This window comes from Chinchilla lanigera, unplaced genomic scaffold, assembly GCF_000276665.1.
Source record: "Chinchilla lanigera isolate Chin_1 unplaced genomic scaffold, ChiLan1.0 scaffold00009, whole genome shotgun sequence".
Taxonomy (NCBI): Eukaryota; Metazoa; Chordata; class Mammalia; order Rodentia; family Chinchillidae; genus Chinchilla; species Chinchilla lanigera.
In genome coordinates, this window is record NW_004955410.1 from 33,970,982 (window position 1) to 33,991,635 (window position 20,654).

The window sequence follows — 20,654 nt, forward strand, 5'->3', positions numbered from 1 at the left end:
AAATCTCTGCAGCAATACCACTCCAGAATTAGAGAAGGAAAAACATCATGGTTCGTTAACATGCCAGCCTTAGGACCATAGCCGGGAGAGGAGGTATCAACCACAGAAGACTCCTCGTCTTGAGGATTCTAGGAATCCACTTCTCAGGCTATCACTGGCCCAGGGTACCACTATTTGTGAGGAGCATGTGAAGTAGTGTAAGAGCTTCTGGCATCATTACTCTTCAGGCGGTACTGAGATGTTCAGGAGGGAATCCAGGTTCCAGCCCTACAGGGCCATTCACTGGCAGTAACGCCATGTCTTACAGCCTGTTTCCTGCCTGTTCAAGGAAAGCGTTAGATGGCACCATCCGAAAGGTCTCTCCACTGAAGACCTTATAGGTTTTGGAAAATAACATTTCAATACTCTGAGCCAAAACCTGGGATTCTTACCAAGTTCTACACTTGGTTTCTACTACTGTTTTCTCCTATACCACGCTCATGAAAACTTAAGTCAGCTCAGCCAATTCAGATTTTACTGCTTTGCTTCCTCTATTCTCAGACCTCTTTTGGAGCTTTTTTCAGGGAGGGAGATCATTTTACTTTCATTTGTTATTTAGCTCAGGAGAGAGATGCTAAATTAACTGATATTCCTGAAAACCTTCAGTTTCACAGGAATAATGTAAGCATGAATTACTATTATTTCTGGTCATTTCAAAAGGTATTATTAATCAAAGAGATAGAGAACAACCAATGAATTCACATTTTTAAAATGACTCTTTTCTTTGATAGCAATCATCTTGAAAGTTTTTTTATGTGAGCCGGTAAACACACTTGTCACACCCAGGGCTAATGAATTCTTGAAACTACCAAAACCTGAAACAATATAGTACAACATTCTATGGTCAACAAGATCTTGATTGTCTTACAGGTATAGTTTATGGACAGCAGAAGCTTCCCCAAGTTATATATTGCATTTTTAGTACATTGGGTTTTTGAGAAGGAAACCTTTCCTGTGTCTATCATGGCCTCCTTCCTTCTAAAATCTCCTTCAAAGTACAACCCTAAACTGCTCTTCAATATGTTCTCTCTTTTACCACACTCTGTTTTTTTTTTTTTTCTGATACCGGGAATCAAACTCACGACCTTGCGCTTGCCAGGCAGGTGGTGTGCCGCTGAGCTAGATCCCCAGCCCCAAAAACCACCCTCTGAATAATGTCCTAGCAGCATCTCTTTCCTTAAAAATACCTTTCCATAAAAGAATTGTCTTAAAATGTCTACCTTCTTTGGCACATCCTAACCTCAGTACTTCATTGTGTCACCTATCTATTACTTAAACTTTATTCATGCAACAAACTGCTACTATGTTTAGTGATTATCCCTTGTTTCAGTTTATCCAGCCTCTATTCCTCTTCTTTCAGCAAATGAATCTTTCTTATCTCTGGAATGTGTTCTATGAGGTACAGGTTGACTAATCAGTCTTCCACAACAGATGTGGACAGGTAATTTGTATTCTCCAGTCCGAATGCCCCATTCCTCTTGGCCATAGCAACTGGCTCAAGAATGGACAGAGCTGGTCAACAGTCTCTCCATGAGATCTGCTCTATACATTTTGGAAGAATGAGAATCCCTCTCTAAGATTTCCAGTTATGAGTAAGAAGTAAGTTTGGGCTACTATTTAACCACCATGAAGAGACAGGTTATGACGTAACCCAAGTTACACAAATAAATGCAGGAGTTGGAGGAAGAAAAGGAATGAGTCCTGCTGAAATGATTTGAATCCTCAGATAAAAGCAAGTTCTCTTGAAAAATCAGTTTCATGATTTAATAGATTACTTTTTCTGGCTTATACTAGATTGATTTAGATTTCTGTTTCTCATAACAGAAACAACGTATAGATTCAATAATTAAGTTTTTACATTCAAGAGATGCAATCTAGCCAGTTTTGCTGTCTTTTTTAATCTGACAGATACTTGGGCTATCTACTGGGTTAATGCCTCTACCCTGGAGCCTGTCCAGAGGTAACCCCCTAATGAACCATGCATTGCATTATTCCTGCCACCATTCAGTCTTCTCCTACCTTAAATCTAGCTAGCCCTGTGACTTGCTGGAAGATTGTGGCAGACAGACTTTATGCCAGTCCTGGGCCTAATCCTTAGAAAGGCCTAGCAACTTTTTTTTTTTCCTTCTGGGAGCCCTAAATTACCAGGCAAATGTGGTTGTATTGATGGAGAAACCATAGGGAAAAGCTACACAGAGGAGAATCTCTGAGATGACGCAGGGGTGAGTGGGGAACCCAGCTATCTCTTATCCCAGCTGAGCTCAGTCTTCCATGTATCTCCAAATCACCAGGTATATGAGGGAACTCATGTTGGGTGTTTGGTCCCAGCTGCCATCAGCCAATATCCTGACAAGAAATCCCAAGACAGTCTGAAAGCTGAGTCTAGTCAATCTGTTAAGTCAAGAGAATTGATATAATGGTTCTTATTCTAGTAACTAAGTCTTGGGATGATGTATTACACAGAAATAGATGACAGAAACAATGCATAGATTCAATAATTAAGTTTTTATATTCAAGAGATGCAATCTAGCCAGTTTGGCTGTCTTTTTTAATAATAAAAATTTTGATAGCTATTTAAGGACGTTATGTAATTCACCAAGATAAAGAGATATGATGTGGATCAAAACTTTCATAGTACAGTAGTGCATCATCACAAAAGACTAGATTTTACTACACATGCGTGTATGTGTGTAACAGTCAGAGTTCTAACTGCAGACAAGGAATTATTGAAAGAATCCCGAATAACTCCTAGTTAAGCCAGGATGATTTGAGAATGAGGCTTGGAAAGTGATCAGAAATAAACAAAGCTAGGCACAGCTAGGAACAGGGGCAAAATTATTACAGAACCATACTTCAAAGACAGTTTCATGAAGATACCACCACTACTGCGGCTACACACAGAACACCAGGTCTTGCTGTGCTGTCAGAAGAACCGGATATCGGCAACGCCATGGCCTCTGCTACTGCCACCACCTTATGCAACTGGAAGTTGACACTGATCGTCCTTTACATGGTTCCCCATTCCTTCGTGCTCTCAGCTGCTGGTTCCCTGATCAGAGCCTGGTGTAGTGCATTGTATAGGCTGCCCTACACAGTGAGCAGGTCTGGACTTCTGTGTTTTGCAGTGGAGATTGGTCTCTGCTCCCTCCAAGGTGATGGAAACATTCCCAACAAAGACTGAGAGACTGGGTAACCAAAATATGACAAATATCAACAATATATTGCTACAGAACTTTCTTTCAAAAGGACTAGTTGTTTTCTTGATAGAAAAAAAAGACATGTTTCTTTTAGTTCTCTTCCTTTTAAAACATTTTAAACTGATTTTCAAAACCATGTGCCTTCTTAAAATAAGATACCTTCATCAGTTGACACATTACCACCACATGTAGAAGTTCCAAAGACACTTTGGGAAGTGCGATTTGCTCTTGGTGACAGTCCCACTCTGCTGCACTGTCGGGCTTAGCCTTCCTCCCTGCTTTGGACAGTGTCTAATGCTGCAGTGATGCTAGGTCTCTCTGCGGTCCCACACCCTTTCCTGCCTCATTTAGGTCCATCAGTGATGGTGGTCATTGCTTTCCAGGCCTTAGGTGCTATGCTAAAATCCTTCCCCATAATCTTCTATTCTTCTTTTGTCTATCCCTGCCAGTCTGGTAAGCACTATTTCCTTTCACTTTGTCTTGGGGAAGTTAAAAAAACTGTTACACACATACCCCTTTATGGCCTTTCAACTAACAGCACTCATTCCATCACCACTGTCTATTTATTAGTCAATAAAAGATATTGAGGCCACAGTATATCTTCTTGAAATACTAATGCATTACATTGTCATATGCAATATGGCACAATGGCTAAAATACAGATAGACTTGGCTTTGAATCATGGTCCTGTCATTTACTACTAGTGTACACCTTGGGTTACTTAACCTTTTAGAGAAAATAAAATAAAAATGCTAACACCTAAGCACAACACTATTGTAAGGATTCCATGAGATACAGTGTGAAAACCACCTATAATAGGGTGCCTTGCACAAAGTATATGCTTAATACATAGTATTATTAATAATACTAATAACAGACTAATATAATTATTTAAGTAATTTGTTATTATCAAGTCTTATAGAAAAATGAAATGTTATGACAGAATTATAAACATATAATAACTCCATGATGCAGTATGAAAAGGAAATGAAGAACTGTAATTAGTCAGACATTCTTTTGTTTTGTGTTGTTTTCTGCTTTTTGAGACAGGGTCTCTCTATGTAGTTCAGGCTGGCCTTGAACTTGTGTAGCCCAGGCTGACCTCGAACTTGCAGTGATCCTTTTGCCACAGGCTCCTGAATGATAGAATTATAGGCAAGTGCCACCACGCCTGGCCTCATTCTTGCTTATACTGAGATATACTGAATGACCATTTTTTCAAAGACAGAATATTATACAGTAAAATTTATACACTGCTACCACTACCCTAAAAGTATTAATTCCCTTCTTTGATGACAAATAGGATCTTCTAGACTTGGGTAAATCTCATGAATGCCAATTGTCATTGCAAAAAAATAAGTGTAGAAGGCCCAATGAGAATGATTTTCCATATAGAAATATCAATAATCAATTCTCACTGTTCTTGTATTTGATTCTAAATATAAATAATAATTCAAAGAAAGAATAGTATTAGAAAAGGCAAACAAACTTGGTTTTTTCTTTTAAGAGAAGGACAGCTTGCTCTAAAAGATTAAGCAAATCTTTCAGGCTAGGACTTACAATTGCTGGCTGTCCAGTAAAGGACAAGACAGATTAGGCAGGATAGAAAAACAATATTAATATTAACTAGTTGAATTGAAGTGTTAATATTTTGAATGGGTGAGCTAACCTTACTGCAAACTGTAGGATATCTATGTGAGATAATATATCATATACTATTGTCTTGGTTACTTTTCTCTCGTGGCTGAGACAAAATACCCAACACCCAAATTAAAGAGGGAAAGGTTTATTTAGCTCACAGTTTGTAGGGGTTTCAGTCCATACTCAGCTGGCTCCAAGGCAGAGTGGCACATGGCAGAGGGCAGTAAAAGCAACAAGAGCAAAAAGGGAGGAACAGCAGAGAGCAAGGCTCTTTCCCTCCCTTGTACTGTATGCAAAGTACCTGCCCCAGGGTGGGTGTAGCACTCATACCCATAATCCCAGCATTGGACCATGGATCAATCAAAAACTCTAGAAGCCCACTCCATGAATGCATGAAGCTTTGAGAGGACACCCAGACACAAACCATAACAACTAAGTATCTGCCTGGGCAAGTATCCCTGCTAAGAGAACTCCCCAAAGGACCTTTCTCTGCCCAGATGAGCAGACGTGGGTATGACTTAGGGAAATCTGTGCAGGTCTTAATCGAAGGAAGGGATCCCAGGAAAGGTGCTGCAGTTGTTTTTTGAAAGTTGCACATTTGGTCTTTTTCCTTTTAACTTTATTTTCTTTTTTGAGACAGGGTCTCACTATTTAGTGCAGACTGGCCTTGAACTCACTATGTGGCCTAGGTTGCCTCAAACTCACAGCCATCCTACTGCCCCAGCCTCCTGAGTGCTGGGATTACAGGCATGTGCTACCATGCCTGGCTCTCCTTTTAATTTTAAGAAGAAGGAGAAAGAACTATTATAGACTGTGGCTTGAGGGCCCATAATTTAAACATATGCCATTGGTGAGAAGGAGCCTCAAAATGCCCGGGAGCCAATTCCCCCTTCTGTACAACATACAGTAAATATTTAAAGCTCATTAGAGGAACTGGCAAATAGCTGATAGCCAATAGCTACACAACTTAACTAAGGCAATCAGCTCCCCAGCAGACACATGCTTCTCTTGTTCAAATGTTAGTTATATGTCATTATCATTTCAATACGTCTGTCTCTGGAGAACTACGAAACCGAGAAATGAAACAAGCCGAATTTCTGAAAACTGAAAAATAAAAATTCTCCTATGCTCTATAATTAAAGTTAACAAAAGAACCAGACAGACCACTACATACATGGAGCAGAGAGAAGCCGGAGCTTTAAATGACTGATTTACCACAGCAAGTAATTACTTTATGTTTTTCACAAACATTTGAAACCTATTATTACTTTCACAGTGGCACACATCAACAGAAGACTGTCACCTAAGGGGGAAATGGGGAACAGGGCTGTAATTAATTTCTGGTCGAATATATCATGAAGCCTTTAAAGTTGTCAATAAAGGCTCCAGCCACTAAAATTCCCCAACCTCTCCCTCCCTCCTCTGTTCCCAATACAGCCAAAATGTTTAATCAGCGTCTTTGTGAAACAGATTGCCCGAAGGAGAATGAGATGCAGTGTTAATGCCTGCTGAAAAGTTGAGCCATTGATCGCCTCTCCCCTGGCCAGGAGTATCAAGAGAGAGAAGTCAATCAAGAGCTGGCCTCTTCTACCCTGATTTGGTTTTTTTTTTTTATTCCATCTACAATTGAGAAAAATAGAAGGTACACAACTCTTTGGAGGAATTTAAACATGTAGATGCTGGGCAACGGAAATCATTATAGCAGCAACCGAAGCCTATATCTTTAAAGGTTAGACCACAAAGATTAAGAGTGCCTCCAGGAAAAAATGAAATGGCTGATCTGAATAAAGCCTTTCCATCAACTGGAAAAGCACAGCACAGCAAAGCAGATGAAGAGCTACAGCAGATGTGACATTTATGTTTTTGAGTACCTACATGTTTATTTTTTGAATTACTGTTCAGAGCCTTATAAGACCTTTACAGGTCATACACAAGCAGTAGCCAGCTTCTACCTCATCTGTCTGTCTTAATCTTCCGTACCTGTTGGGGACAAATGCTATAAACATAGTCATTACTATGACAGTCTCAGGCCTGCCTTACTTCCTTCTGTCCTTCCTTCATTCACACACATGTACTAGTCAGCTGGCCAGTGAACAGTATTAAAATAACTTTTATGTATTGTAAATCTGAGAAATTTTTATAGTATCTTAATGGAAATGGGTAGGAGTTAATTTTCTTCCTTTTCAAAACCTTGTCTATGTTTCTTTTTGAGAGCGGGAAGCAGAGGCAGACTACCAGCTCTCTCAACTCCACTACTGGTACTACATTATGGAACTCTGGGCCAGTCAAATCTGCAAGAGGCTCAATAGCTGATCTTCTAGTCAAAGTCCTTATTTTGTAAATGAAGAAATGTCAGCCAAGAGAGTTGAAGTGACTTGCAATGATTAAAGATTCAGTTTGATTACCCCCCTGAAAAATGAAACATGGATGCTCCTTGACTTAATGATAGTTATAAACTCACTATAAGTTGGAAGTACTGCAAGATAAAAATGCATTTAATATATTTAACTTATGCAGCCTCATACCTCACTTAGCCTAGCCTGCCTTAAATGTACTCAGAGCATTTATATTAGCTTAGACATGGACCAAATCATCTGACATAAAGCCTATGCACTACTAAAGCATTGATGATATCACGTAATTTTATTGAATACTTTATTAAAAGTGAAAAAAGATACTGTTGAATGTGCAAGGCCCTATGTTCAATCCCTAGCAACAAAACAACAAGTGGACAAACAGAGAACTCTTGGTTGGGTCCATTTTCTCACCATCACCAAGTTGAAAAATATAAGTCAAACTATCAGGAGCTGGAGACTTTTTAGTTCACTTGAAACTTCTAAGAATACAACCTGACTCTGCCTCAATTTTTACACATGTAGACTGAAGATAATAATGGTGGCTCCTTTGTGGGTAGTTTTAATGATGAATCAACTTAATTTAGAAAAGTGCTTCAAGGTTGCTTTTACTTTCACTGCCTGCAATAGTAGAGAAAGAAACAGAGAAAAACTATCAACAACATGGACAAAAACAAAACAAAGCAAAAACAATAAAAATAATATAGGGTTTCAGAACAAAATGATAGGAATTAACAGTGGCTGGTATTTTGCTATTGTTCTTTTTTATTATTATTCTCTTTAAAATAAAAAAAGAGAAACAGAGAAAAAAGGAAGAGTAAGGGAACTAAAGGAGAGTAACAGGCTGAAACAAAAATGGCCTGGATATTGTACAGATCCCAAAGGACACAAGTGTGAGGTCAGGTCAGCATTGCTCCGTGAGTGTCCACAAACTACATGCATCAGGGTCTGGTTCTCAGCCCATGCAGGTATCTGGGCCCCACCACTGACATTCTCAATCAGATTATTGTTTCAGTACTGAGAATTGAGCCTAGAACCTTTGCACTGAACTACACCCCCAAATCTTTTCATATTTTATATTTTTATTTTTCTTGAGACAAGGTATCACTAAGTTGCTAAATTACCTAGGCTGGGCTTTGACTTTTTGATCCTCCTGCCTCAGCCTCTCAGAGTACAGAAATTACAGACATGTGCTACCATGCCCAGCTCTAAATCAGATTTTGTTTGTTTGTTGTTTTCTTTGTTTCTCTGGAGTTAGAGAGTTTCTTCTTAAGTTCCTCAGGAAATTCTTATACCTGCTTGCCTTCAGGAACACTTATTTGGTTAAACTGTTTATTGTTTTCAAGGCACAGGTCTATGCACTTGGGATCAGTGTTAGAGTTGGTCAGTGATGTGTGAGATCAAGTGCAGCTTCTAACCTGTATGGTTTCGAGGAGTGGTCTTGGGTGGTAGATAAGCGCTACTACACCACGACAGTTGACGCTGCTTTGTTCAGTCAGCAGAAGATGGACAAGCAGCACAGAGAATGTGACGGCTGAGCAAAACCAACCCTGTAATACAGGCCAGGGTAGGAGGAATCTGCACTAAGTAAAATTGCCAGCCATCAGAGCTAATGAACATCAAGGGGGGGGAAAGACACAAAACGAGAGGGAAAAAAGGAAAAGAAAATATTTAACGGCTAAGACCCTCACTGATGAATGAAGTTACACTGCAATTAAGTTAAGCAAAACAGAGATTCACCATTTATCAAAACAATACCCTTGCTTCACATGATTAAGCTCATACATGGAATTGGGGGTTGGGATAATCTAAGTTTGTATCCTGCCTGTATTATTATATAAACTGGGAAATTGCTTAACCTCTTTAAAGTGTCACTTTTTCATGAACAGAATAAGATAATAATAGCTACATATAGTTTCAAGGAGGACTCAGGCAATGTAGATAAAGTATATTATGTGCTACTGAGCTGAATTATATACTAGTAAGCACTATATAATTGCTCTTATGATATTATAATCATCATCACATCAGAGAGATACAGAGAGAGAAAGAAGGAGGACGAGGAAAAGGAGGAAGAGGAGTTGAAGGAGGAGGACAGGAAGAACCCAATTATGGACTCTAGGATTACACTAAAGACACTGGTCTTCTAGGAGCTGTGTTTGTTTTAAAGGAAGAAGTTTAGAGACAGAGCTCTGCAAGGCTCTGACTTACCTATTTCTTGGTAACATTTTTAGCAACCTATTTGTATTTAGCTAAGGATGCTCTCTGAAATATACTTGGAAATTCATATATACTGAACATTCTTCAAAGCCCAAATTACATTCATAAATACCTTAGTTTTTTTTTTTTGGTCTTTTTTGTCTTTTCCTCCAGTACCAGGAATCGAACTCACGATCTTGTGCTTGCCAGGCAGGCACTTTGCCACCGAGTTAAATCCCCAGCCCCCAATACCTTAGATTGTTAATGAGCCTTTTTACAAAGAAGGAAACAAACAAGCAAACAAACAAAAACAAAGGAAAGAAAAAAAAAAAAAAAACCCAAACACCTAGAAACCAAAGCAAACGAATAAAAATATAATCATGGTAACTAGCCATAAGAATGTCATAACTGAGTACTGAGGAAGAACATGCTAGTAAAAATGAGAGCAATCAAACAATACAAGACGGGAGCACATACACAATAACGTGGCGTATAATGAGGCGCTGAGCACAGTGAACTGGGGGAAAGATTACAGACAGGGACAGTGATATGGGCAGACATCAGGGCAGCTTTGAGCAAGCGAAGGGAACTTGGCTGAGTGCTGCTCATAAGCTTCCCTTCTGCGCTCTGGTCTTGCTTATTTATTTCAGGTCAGCCAAGGCTGTGAGGCAGAGCAGGAGGTGGAGACAAGAGAGGACTTTCTGCATATGATGGAGCAACACAGGGCAGGAGCTGGAAAGGAAGTCTGCCTGGATGTGGCTGTGAGGAGCAGGCAGCTCTGCTTTTACAACTACAGCAACTGTGCTGGTTTCCTACTTTTATGCACCCAAATTTCAACAGTATATCTTTATTTAGAAAACAAGAAAGGTTTGCTTCTGCCCTCGTTTTTCAGTAAGAATTCTAATAAAGTCAATAAATAATCATTCTGGGCTTTAGTCACAGAACAAACTTAATATTTCTTCAGCCCTTCCCTGGCAGAAAAACAGCCTTTTATTGGGCAGGTTAATTTAATTTCCTAAACATGATGCCCTCAGGTATTGCAGGATATATAAATAGCACAATTTGACAAGAGATTTTGGACAAGTCACTTCTGATTTCTGTTCCCTTGGATCTTTATTGGATAATAATAACACCTGCCATCTATGCTAATCTCCAAATAATTCCAATTCCCGCAAATGCACTACAAAGACAAGACTGCCACTGTCTGCCAGTAATCTCAAGGAAGTCTAAACTACACATTGACATTATATACGTACAAGGTACGGTGACATTAATTGAGCATAATCAAAAGATATCTTACCTAAAGTGTCACATATGAGACACGTTTATGAGAAATCAAACATCAATTACAGACAGGTATTTTTCTAAGAGGCTTATAAGTACTCATTGTTCTAAGGTGCTTTATGGAGCATATGTAGACTAGTAAGACATACTCACTTGCATTCAAAGAGCCTTAATTAAACAATTACAAACCAATTAATTGTTACAATGCATGGAACCTACCATGAGGGCAATAAACACAGAAGAAGGACATCAGAAGGAAACGGTATGGGCAGAAATAGGATAGCAAAGTCGAATGTGCAATTAGATGTAACATTACTTAAATCTACCTATATAAAGGTCTTTGAGAAAATTCAGAGGTAAGTCATACATATTTTTGTTTTATTATTAAATTAACAAGTCCATTTCCTTGTACCAGGCAGCAAAATCTATGTAAGGCACTACATTTTCCAATTTACGCTAGCCACTAAGAATGTCAGGGGTAGCTTTTTATTACTATTAAATTAAAGAGACTTATTAGAATTTTATGGGCATTATTGTTAAAAGAATTTTTAGCAGATGACTAATCTCTCTTACAAAATTAATCACAACTTCACACAGTTTATTCTCTTGAGTTATGAGTCTGGAGTATTATAGGTAAGGCTTGGAAATGGGACAGATTATCTGGAAGGAAAGGCAGATCAGACCAATGGCAGAATAAAGCTGGGAAAACAATAAACAGTGAAAAGGATGGAGAAAATGTTTTGTTTCCTTCTTAGAAACAAAACTACTTTTCTGGGAAGGCAGTCAAAGAAAATTTTATTGGTTTTGTGGGGGCATTTTCTATTTTCAGCCAAATTACCCTAGAACAGGACCCATTCTTAATTCCTAAGAGAGATGGCGTTTTAGGCCACAGATATTCATCTGTCTGGATGCCAGGGAGTGCTTCCAGTAGGTGGCAGCATGTCATTGCTAATCTCTCTCTAAAAAGCTGTGCCCTGGCCACTCCAAATAGGAAAGCTTATAACCTTTGTAGCAGAAAGCAAAAGCAATATTCCCATGCAATAGGTTGATACAAAATAAGTGTATGAACACCCCCACCTCTGAGGCATTCAATACACCAAAGATCATTCCTAGAAGGTACAAAATCAAGGATAGATAAATCAAGGGTCTGGATTAGATGTTCAGTTTCTAGGCTGGCTCTGTCACTGTCACCTTGAGGAAGGTATCTGGACAGTTTATCTCCCAGAGTACTGGAGAAGTTAGAATGAGGAAGTGCTTTTATTAATGGGGAAGACAGATGCTATGTTAACTTATGGGGGAAAGCTGTCTTGCTGTGCAGGTGGCAAAGGGCTGGGCATGCATACTCTTTGCCTTCATGTAAATTCTTGTCTGGCTCTTGTCCTGTGGTACCATTCATCCTCTTTTATCTTCAGGGGTTCCTCTTCCTTCTCATGCCTTTCTCTGTTAGTGACTGGTCTTAGTCTGTAGTGCATATCTTCTCTTAAACGTTTTAAACAACTCCATGCTGATGATTCACCAAATCTGTTCAATTCTGGACTTTCCTTTAAGCTTCTAGCTTACATATTCATGTGTGTACTGGACGTCTCCAATGGGCAGTCCCACAGGCATCTTGCATTCATCACAGCTACTAACACTCTTCCTCTATCAAACCTCCTCCTCTCTCTTTCCACAGGCTTATCTTATATGGTGTTACTACGCCCAGTTAGATACCTGTGTTAGAAACTGAAGAGTCATTCTTCACTTTTTAGTCTTCTATCTTGCCAGTTTAAGCTCCTTCACACTTCTCTAACCTGTCTTCCCCATCTCCAGTAGCACTGATCTGATTGACATCACATACAACATTCTCTCAGCAAGCACCTTTCAGTAGGGCTGCAAGTCTTCAGTTTTATTTCCCTCAAATCCATGAGCTATGTAGCTGCTGAAATGATCTAACTGGAATACAAACATGACCATCGCATTACTCTGCTTAAAATCCTTTAGTCATCTGCTGGAAAAAGTCCAAATAGCTGCATCACCCTGCAAATAGTTATTATCTACTACCTGCCGGGTACTGGTTGGTCTAGGCTCTGGGGCCATAGCAGTGAACCAAGACCCAAAGTCTACAGAGTTTCCACTCTATTTGGGGTAGACAAATAGGGAACCAACAGACAAGTGAATACAAGACATGTCAGATATATGATAAGACAAAGTCAATCAAGGTAAAAAGAATCAGAAGTGCTGGGGTGGGGGGAGAAAGGTATGCTTTGAAATTGTACAGTAGAAGGTGACATTTGTAGCTTACCCTAAGCTAGTTCGGACTTCCCTTCAGGTCTCTTCTTTCCCCATCCTCTTCCTTAAACATCTCCTCCAGTCCCTCTGGACTGCTCTTTCTGTTCCAAATTGCTCTATTACCATACTGTACAACTCCCCTTAATATTGACATTAATATTGACATTCCCCAAAAATGCTTCCTTGATCACCTACATCTCAAGATGGATTAGGGAAATTACAAAATGAGCCAAATTTCCTTTCCAAAATTCTCCCATATAAGTGAGTATAAAGCTTGGGGTATTCATTTCCTATGACATATCACTTAGGATTTTTAAAACTTTAAAGCTCTATTTTTTTTTTAGAACAGCTTATTGCAATATAATTTACATACCATACAATTCACACATTTAAAATATACAATTCAAGGTCTTTTAATGTATTCCCAGGGTTATACAACCATCAGCACAATCTAATTTCAAGCATTTTCATCAGCCTTAAAAGAAATCCTGTATCCTTTTCCTCATTTCCTTTCAGTCCCTCAGTTCTACAAAATCACTAATTTACTTTACATCTCCATAAATTAAATTATTTTGGACATTTCATATGGATAGTCATATAATATGCAGCCTTTTTGACTAGGTGCTTCTTTTTTCATTTCTTTCTCCTACTCCCTAAGGCAAGCACTCCTCAGCTTTGTGACAAGCTTATTTAACATAATATTTCAAGGTTCATCCAAGTTGCATCATCTATCAGTACTTTATCTCTTCATGGCCAAATAATACCCATTTATGAATTTACCATAGCCTATTCATTCATCACTTGATCAATATCTAGGTTGCTTCAACTTTATGGCTTTTATGAATATGCTCCCATAGTCATTTGTGTAGCACTTTCTGTGTGTGCATATGTTCTCATTTCTCTTGGTTGTATATACTTATGAGTGAAATTTCATCTGATAACTCTATGTTTAACTTTTTGAGGAACTGACAGTTTTCCAAAGCAACTGCACTGTTTGCTTTCCCACTAACAACAGATGCAAGTTTCAGTTTCTCCACATCCTCACCAAGACTTTTATTATGTTTTAAAAAATTATTACAATAATCCTTGAGGATTAGAATGGTGTCATATTGACGTGCATTTCCTTAATCACAAATGATGCTGAGTGTCTTCTCTTGCTCACCTGTATATCTTCATTGGATAAATGTTTATTCAAATTCTTTGCCTATTTATTATTATACTTTATTTTTTAGAAGTTTCAGATTTACAAAAAAACCTGAGATGACAGCACATTGATCCCATATAATTTACACTGAATTTTCCTATTATTCACATCTTACGTTGGTGTGGTATATTTGTCATAACTAATAAACCAATTTGAATGTATTTTAATTGAAGCCCAAATTTATTCATCTTAGTTTTTACCCAGTATTCTTCTTCTCTTCCAGAATCACATTCCAGGTACCATCCTACATTTAGTTGTCACGTTTCCTTGGCTCCTCATGGCTGTGGTAGCTTCTCTAACTTTCTTTGTTTTTGATGATTTTGACAGTTTGGAGGAGCATTTTGAAGGTATTTTATAGAACACCGCTGTACTAGAATCACTCTGATGTTCTTCTTGTGGTTAGATTGGGGTCTGGGCTTCGGGATATGATTACAGATGTAAAGCACCATTTTTATCACTTCGTATCAATGGCACATACTGTCACCATGATTCATGCATGTTGATGCTGACCTCGAGAAAAAGGAGGCTGCTAATTTGGTCATTTATATGTCACACTACAAACACTTGAATTTTTTTTGTTTTGTTTTGTTTTTCAAACACTTGAATTATATTTGTTTGGCCTAATTGCATTAGATCTTACGGCAAAACCGAGCAGACAGAAGGCTGTGCCTAAACACAACTTGCGAAGTTTATTTTATTTTAGGCAAGTTGTGTAGGGAAGATAAAAGGGTACAGATTAACGCATTTCAGGCCTTTTGGCAAGTGAACTGGTAGCCAGTTCTCTGTCTTGAGCTACTGTAATACATCAGCAGCATTTGACACAGATGAAGACACCCTCCTTCCTCTTCAAACAATACACTGGACTTCCAGGACCTCTTGATATCCTTTCACCATTTGCCTCCTGCCTTCCAAGTACTCAACTGGTCTCACGCACAGTCTGGTTCATTTTCATTTCAGTAGATAAAAGTTCTACACTCTGAACTGTTCAGAACAAAAACTCTTGAACTGCTCAGAACCATTTCTGGTGTACTCCTAATCCCTCAGCAAACCCTGTAAGTTTTCTTTGTTTCTTTGTTTTCTTTTCTTTTTCTTTTTTTTTTTTCTTTTCTTTCTTTTCTTTTCTTTTCTTTTCTTTCTTTCTTTCTTTCTTTCTTTCTTTCTTTCTTTCTTTCTTTCTTTCTTTTCTTCCTTCTTTTCTTCCTTCCTTCCTTATCATATGTTTGTAGTACATAATGTACATAATGTTTAGATTTGTTGTGGAGAACTGATATAGGTACATATTACATCTGAATTTCTTTTCCTTCCCTTCCTCTCCCCTCCATCCATCTCTTGATCTCCTTCCTTTTCCCTTTTTTGGATATGTTTGCAATATGCATAATATTTACATGCCTTGTGTGGAGTTGGTACATGTATATAACACATCTTAATCTCTTTTTACATTCCTTTCCCTCCCCTCTCACCCACTTCACTTGCCTCTCTTCCTATTTGAGAAAAGTCTGTCTCCCCTGACATGATCTCACCTCATTGTTTCCACTGTTGTCATCTCAGTTTGAATCACGACTATCTTTCAGTGACGAGTACTGCCATAGTTTTCTAACAGACCCTTGTGTTTCTGATCTTGTCTATAACCTCTTCTCCCCAGTCATCCATTTTTTTCAACATAGCAACCACAGATTCACATTATGGTACTCTTCCGTGTCAAACCCTAACAGCTTCCTTCCTGACTCAAAGCAAAAGCCAGTGTTATTACAGTGGCCTTTGAGATCTCAACTCTTAGGTTAAATGTCTGATATCATCTCTTATTTTTTTCCTTGGTCACTTCATTCACTTGGCCTTTCTACTGTTTCCAAGTATCAAACAAATTCCTTCCTCTAGGTCTTCACCCTGAGAGTCCCTTTTCTAGTCTGTTCTTTCCCTACATATCATGATGCCTTGCTCTGGCTCTTCTTTTATGTTTTCCCTCAAATGTTACCATCTCATTCATATTTTTCATGAGCACTCTAAAATTTCAGATTACTTCCATTATACCCCGGCACTTTCTATTCTCCTCATGTCTAGTTTTTCATCATGATGTGTATCACATACTTTGCATTTTATTCCGTTATTATTAGCTTGTATCTCATCCCACAGCAATGCAAGTACCATGAGTGCTGAACCTAGAGAGCACATACTCCCAACATGTACAGTATCTACTGAATGAAAAAAGAAAGAAAAGGTGGATCAAAGCTTTCTTGTGTGTTAGAGCTTGTCTCCTTACTAGTTCCTGAACCTTAGCCTTTACTTCCCAATCTTTGTCATATTTAAGAACAAGAGATGACAAGCTGAAGAAACTCAGAATGAGCTGAGAGTGGTGACGTACACTTGCAATGCCAGCTACTTGAGAGGCTGAGGCATTATAAGTTTGAGGCCAGTCTGACTTTGTGAGACCTTGACTCTAACTGAATGAACGAATGCCTTAAGATTTAGCCCTGTGCTTGTGGGCTCAATCCCTACTACCACAAAAAGGAAGAAAAAAGAAAAGAGGGAAAGAAAGGAAGAACAAATGAAAGAGCAAGAGAAAGAAAGAATCTGAAAAGTGGGGAGAAACAAGGAACAATGTAAGCTTGAAGGAGGAGAGCAGGAAGCAGACCGATAGGAACAGGGAGAGTAAGAGGCCACTGTGATGGGATAAACGAAGAGAGCAGGGAAAACAAGGGAGAAAACTAACTCTGGCATACTCTTTTTGAATAACGGCTTCATTACATCTGCAAAGATTACCAAATACACCCTGAGGACTTCAGTACCCACTCAGACCTTTCTTGTTCTATGGAAATGTGCATGGCAGTTCAAATTAAGATAACTTGTGAAGGAAAAAACAAAAAAAGTACACCTAGCTCAACTACAGTACTTTTTCCTGGATGAAGTATGTTTTTGGGTTTGACAATCAGCAATGGGACCCAAAAGGTCAAAACCATACTAGCACTTCAGTGACCATTATTGCAAAGGGCGGAGCTCTCAGGACCGCTGTCAGTGTGATAGGGTAGCTTATCTTCTGCTCACCCAGGATTTACCCTCCCATTAGAGATTAGAGTACAGGTGTATATGAAAGAGATCAACACCAGCACCACAAGAAGAAGAGTCAACATAAATGGAATTACTCCAAATCCTATATTCTGTAGTACAAAAAGGTGGTGCTATACTTTTCACTGGCCAGGAAGCTATGAAAGTAAAAAACTACAAGTACTGTGTAACTTCTTGTTAAGTAAGTTTTCTGACACATGGCAACCAGTGATTAATTACTATGTTAGAAGATAACATTCCTGTAGAGATTTGCAGAAATACAGATGCTGTCCACGCCTGATTAGACATTGCTTCAGGAATGCTGAGGCACAGTGCAGCAGTCTATTATTTCTGGCTATTTTGGTATTGCTGTTATATTTATTTTACATAGCTTCAAATTCTGTACAATTGATGGGGCTCATTTCACAAAACCTGTCTCTACCAAAAACAAGGAAGGAAAAAAATAAGGCTATAAAGTATGTCTGTATGAAAGCAACAGAAAATGAGAAAGGTACTATGAACAGTAGGGCTACATTATTACTTTTTGCAATGCTTTCTGCTTATAAAAAAAGAACTGCAATGGAGATGCTTTGTTTTTTATAACTCTACAAGAAAACTGACCAGATCAGCTGATTATGAGCTTCAGGGTATTAAAGATAAACTAACCCATCAGTATCCAAACCTTCAAAAACACCAAAGTAAGCTTTGCTGTAATATCAATATTCCTTCAGTACATATAATGATCATTTTCTCTGATTCAGGAACTGAAAAAAACAGTTCTAACTTCTTGAGGCTTACCATCTATTTCTTTTTTTTCTTTTTTTTGAGGCTTACCATCTAGATGGAGTATATCATCTAGTAAGAAGATGTTTTCTGAACCAGGATTGGAAGGGCATAATCTTCCAGTGCTGTATGTTTATCTTCACCTATTTTCTTTCATAACTCATTAAGAAGAGTAATAGTGTAAGCACCTATCCTGAGTGGTCACATAATTCACAAATCCAACTATGAAAAACGTGACCTGCTTGCCATTCAATCTTATTTTGAAGAAATGGTTCATTGGAACATGGCCCACTAAGGCCAATCTCAATATCACCCAGTCAGCATTTCATGATTCAGATGCAGCTTTTCTAGTATGTGTTTCAGCCCTGTACTGTCTGCCAAGAACTGTGTTAATTTACTTATTTCAGCTAAATAAAAAAATCATTTAAAAAACGATGATTGAATTTAGGAATTATATTCCTCAGAGAATTAGTAATGGTTCTCTGTATCCCTCAGGCCTTCATGTTCTTAACTTCTTCTTGTCAATGTTATTATGAATAGACTAATTCAATAATGAGATCATTTCCCATAAGAGCAGCCAAATAAATGCAGCGTTCAGTCACACCTGGTTTCCCTAATCTGAGCAAGGAAGACTTTGCACCAAATTTAGCTTAAAACACAAAATTTCATAAAAACTACACACACACACACACACACACACACACACACACACACACTTTCCTGCCAGTAGAAGAAAAAAAGTAAGGGAAGCAGAAGGGCAGAAAAGTAGAACAGGATAGTAACACAACAAAAGGAAGAGTAGACTGGGGAAGAAATGAACACATATGGCTCATTTTCAGAACAAAGGTTCTCACATGTACATCTTCATAGTTGTCAAAGTAATGGAATATGTTATCATCCTGTTAAATACTTCAAGAATTGTTTTAATTTTTCTGAACATTTCAAGAATCAAAAAATCAAATGAAAACACACTGAGTAATAAATAGGCAGAAGCATTCTGGACTATCTCTGACAAATGATTTCGTAGCCACAAAAGCTTCTGGAAAATGAAAAGGTTTATGGAATAATCCACCAGGTATAACCAGCAACAGAACACGAGGAGCACCATAATTATCATCCACTTTCTTCAAAGCTGTTTAAACTTTCATTAAAGCACAAAAGGTTGATTGTTTGAAATATAAACAGTGTTAAAGACCAAATGAAGAGAAAACAAAATTAACTCTCAAATTTGAAAAATGTCTCATAAGAAAAACATTAAAAATTGAGATCAGCAAACCTAGAGAAGGGAAGTGGGGGTGATGAATAACCATTTTCTCCCAGTAGAAACATCAAAAAGAGATGGGTTTCAATGGGAACAGATAGAAGAGGTGACAAAATGAGTTCAACACTTGTTATTTACCATGAAGAAAGAAAAGGAAAATATTACAAATGGTTAAAATATAAATGATGACTCCTTTACACCATGGGATATCTGTTCAGGTATTAATAGGAATGTTTTCAAGAAGTTTTAATGAACATTACAGATATTAGAAAATGTAACTAAAATTACACTAACACAGTTCCAATTTTGTTAAGAGAAATATACGGCGACATATGTAAAAAGACACATACATACAGATGTGCAGCATAAGCCAGGACAAAGTATACTAAAAATCATGTTCTCTTAATCAAAGACATGAGCAATGTTTAGATTCATCTTTATATAGTATCTTACTATTTTATGCAGTAAGATGATATTACTTTATACTCAAAAAAAGTCACAAAAGCTTATAAGTAAGAAGAATTTAGACAGTGGGAGTAACCACTTCCTTAAGGAATGTTGAACATTCAACAGAATTTTGCAGAATTAACTTTTCTATCAGCTGAGAACATCTATCTCTTTCTAATTCTTTTTTAAAAAATAAGCTCTTAAGTACCAAGAATCTATTCTTATTCTTGGGTACAAGAACCTGAGCTCAACCCTTCCTCTTACCGTGCAAAGTCCAGGTCTGCCTCCCGTGACATGGTGATGTTGGTCAAATTCTGCTGAAGAACAAAGATGTTTCTACACATTTTCTTGATGCCAGACTCACTGATGCGTCTGAAGTACTGGGCACCGTTAATGAGGATACAGGAGATGAGGTGTCCCAGGCCTGAAGGGTCAGCACAATGTCATGGGGAGGAAAGAAGCGTAGATTAGTGGCACTGAGCAGAAATTTGCACACAGGATTGCTCTTTTCTCATCCTCCACAAATTTCAGTCACAGAAAACATATTTTATGGCAGCACCAGTTCATCTTACAGCAATTTCAGAATATTTCTACATAGTCCTAGTGATTAGAAATGGGAAGACTGTGTTGTAAACACAATCCACTATATCCTTAGTACCAGTATTGGTACATTCACCCAAAGCTATTATACTAAGGGCTTGCAGAATATGCCTGGTTGTTATAGACTATTAACATCCACAGCAACTCCTGCCTTTATGTGCAGGTATTTGAAAAACAACAAAGAATGCATGTACATATATCTGTTTGGCCTGTTTTTGCATGACACATGTACAAACATCTGTATGGCTTCTCCCTCCTCCCACAAAACACAAAAAAGGATACTTTTGGCTGAAAAGCTGATTAAGAACCTAAAAGAGTAAAAATAAATCAATACAAAT

General features: G+C 38.1%; 1 protein-coding gene across 1 annotated transcript in view; it reads right to left on the bottom strand.

Moving 5' to 3' along the window:
* Exoc4 (exocyst complex component 4) overlaps nt 1-20,654 on the bottom strand; it is a 734,966-nt gene that overhangs the window by 33,157 nt on the left and 681,155 nt on the right. Inside the window, exon 17 of the mRNA XM_005377540.2 lies at nt 19,981-20,140. Within this exon, the coding sequence (XP_005377597.1) occupies nt 19,981-20,140 (160 nt within the window). The remainder of the gene's footprint in view (nt 1-19,980; nt 20,141-20,654) is intronic.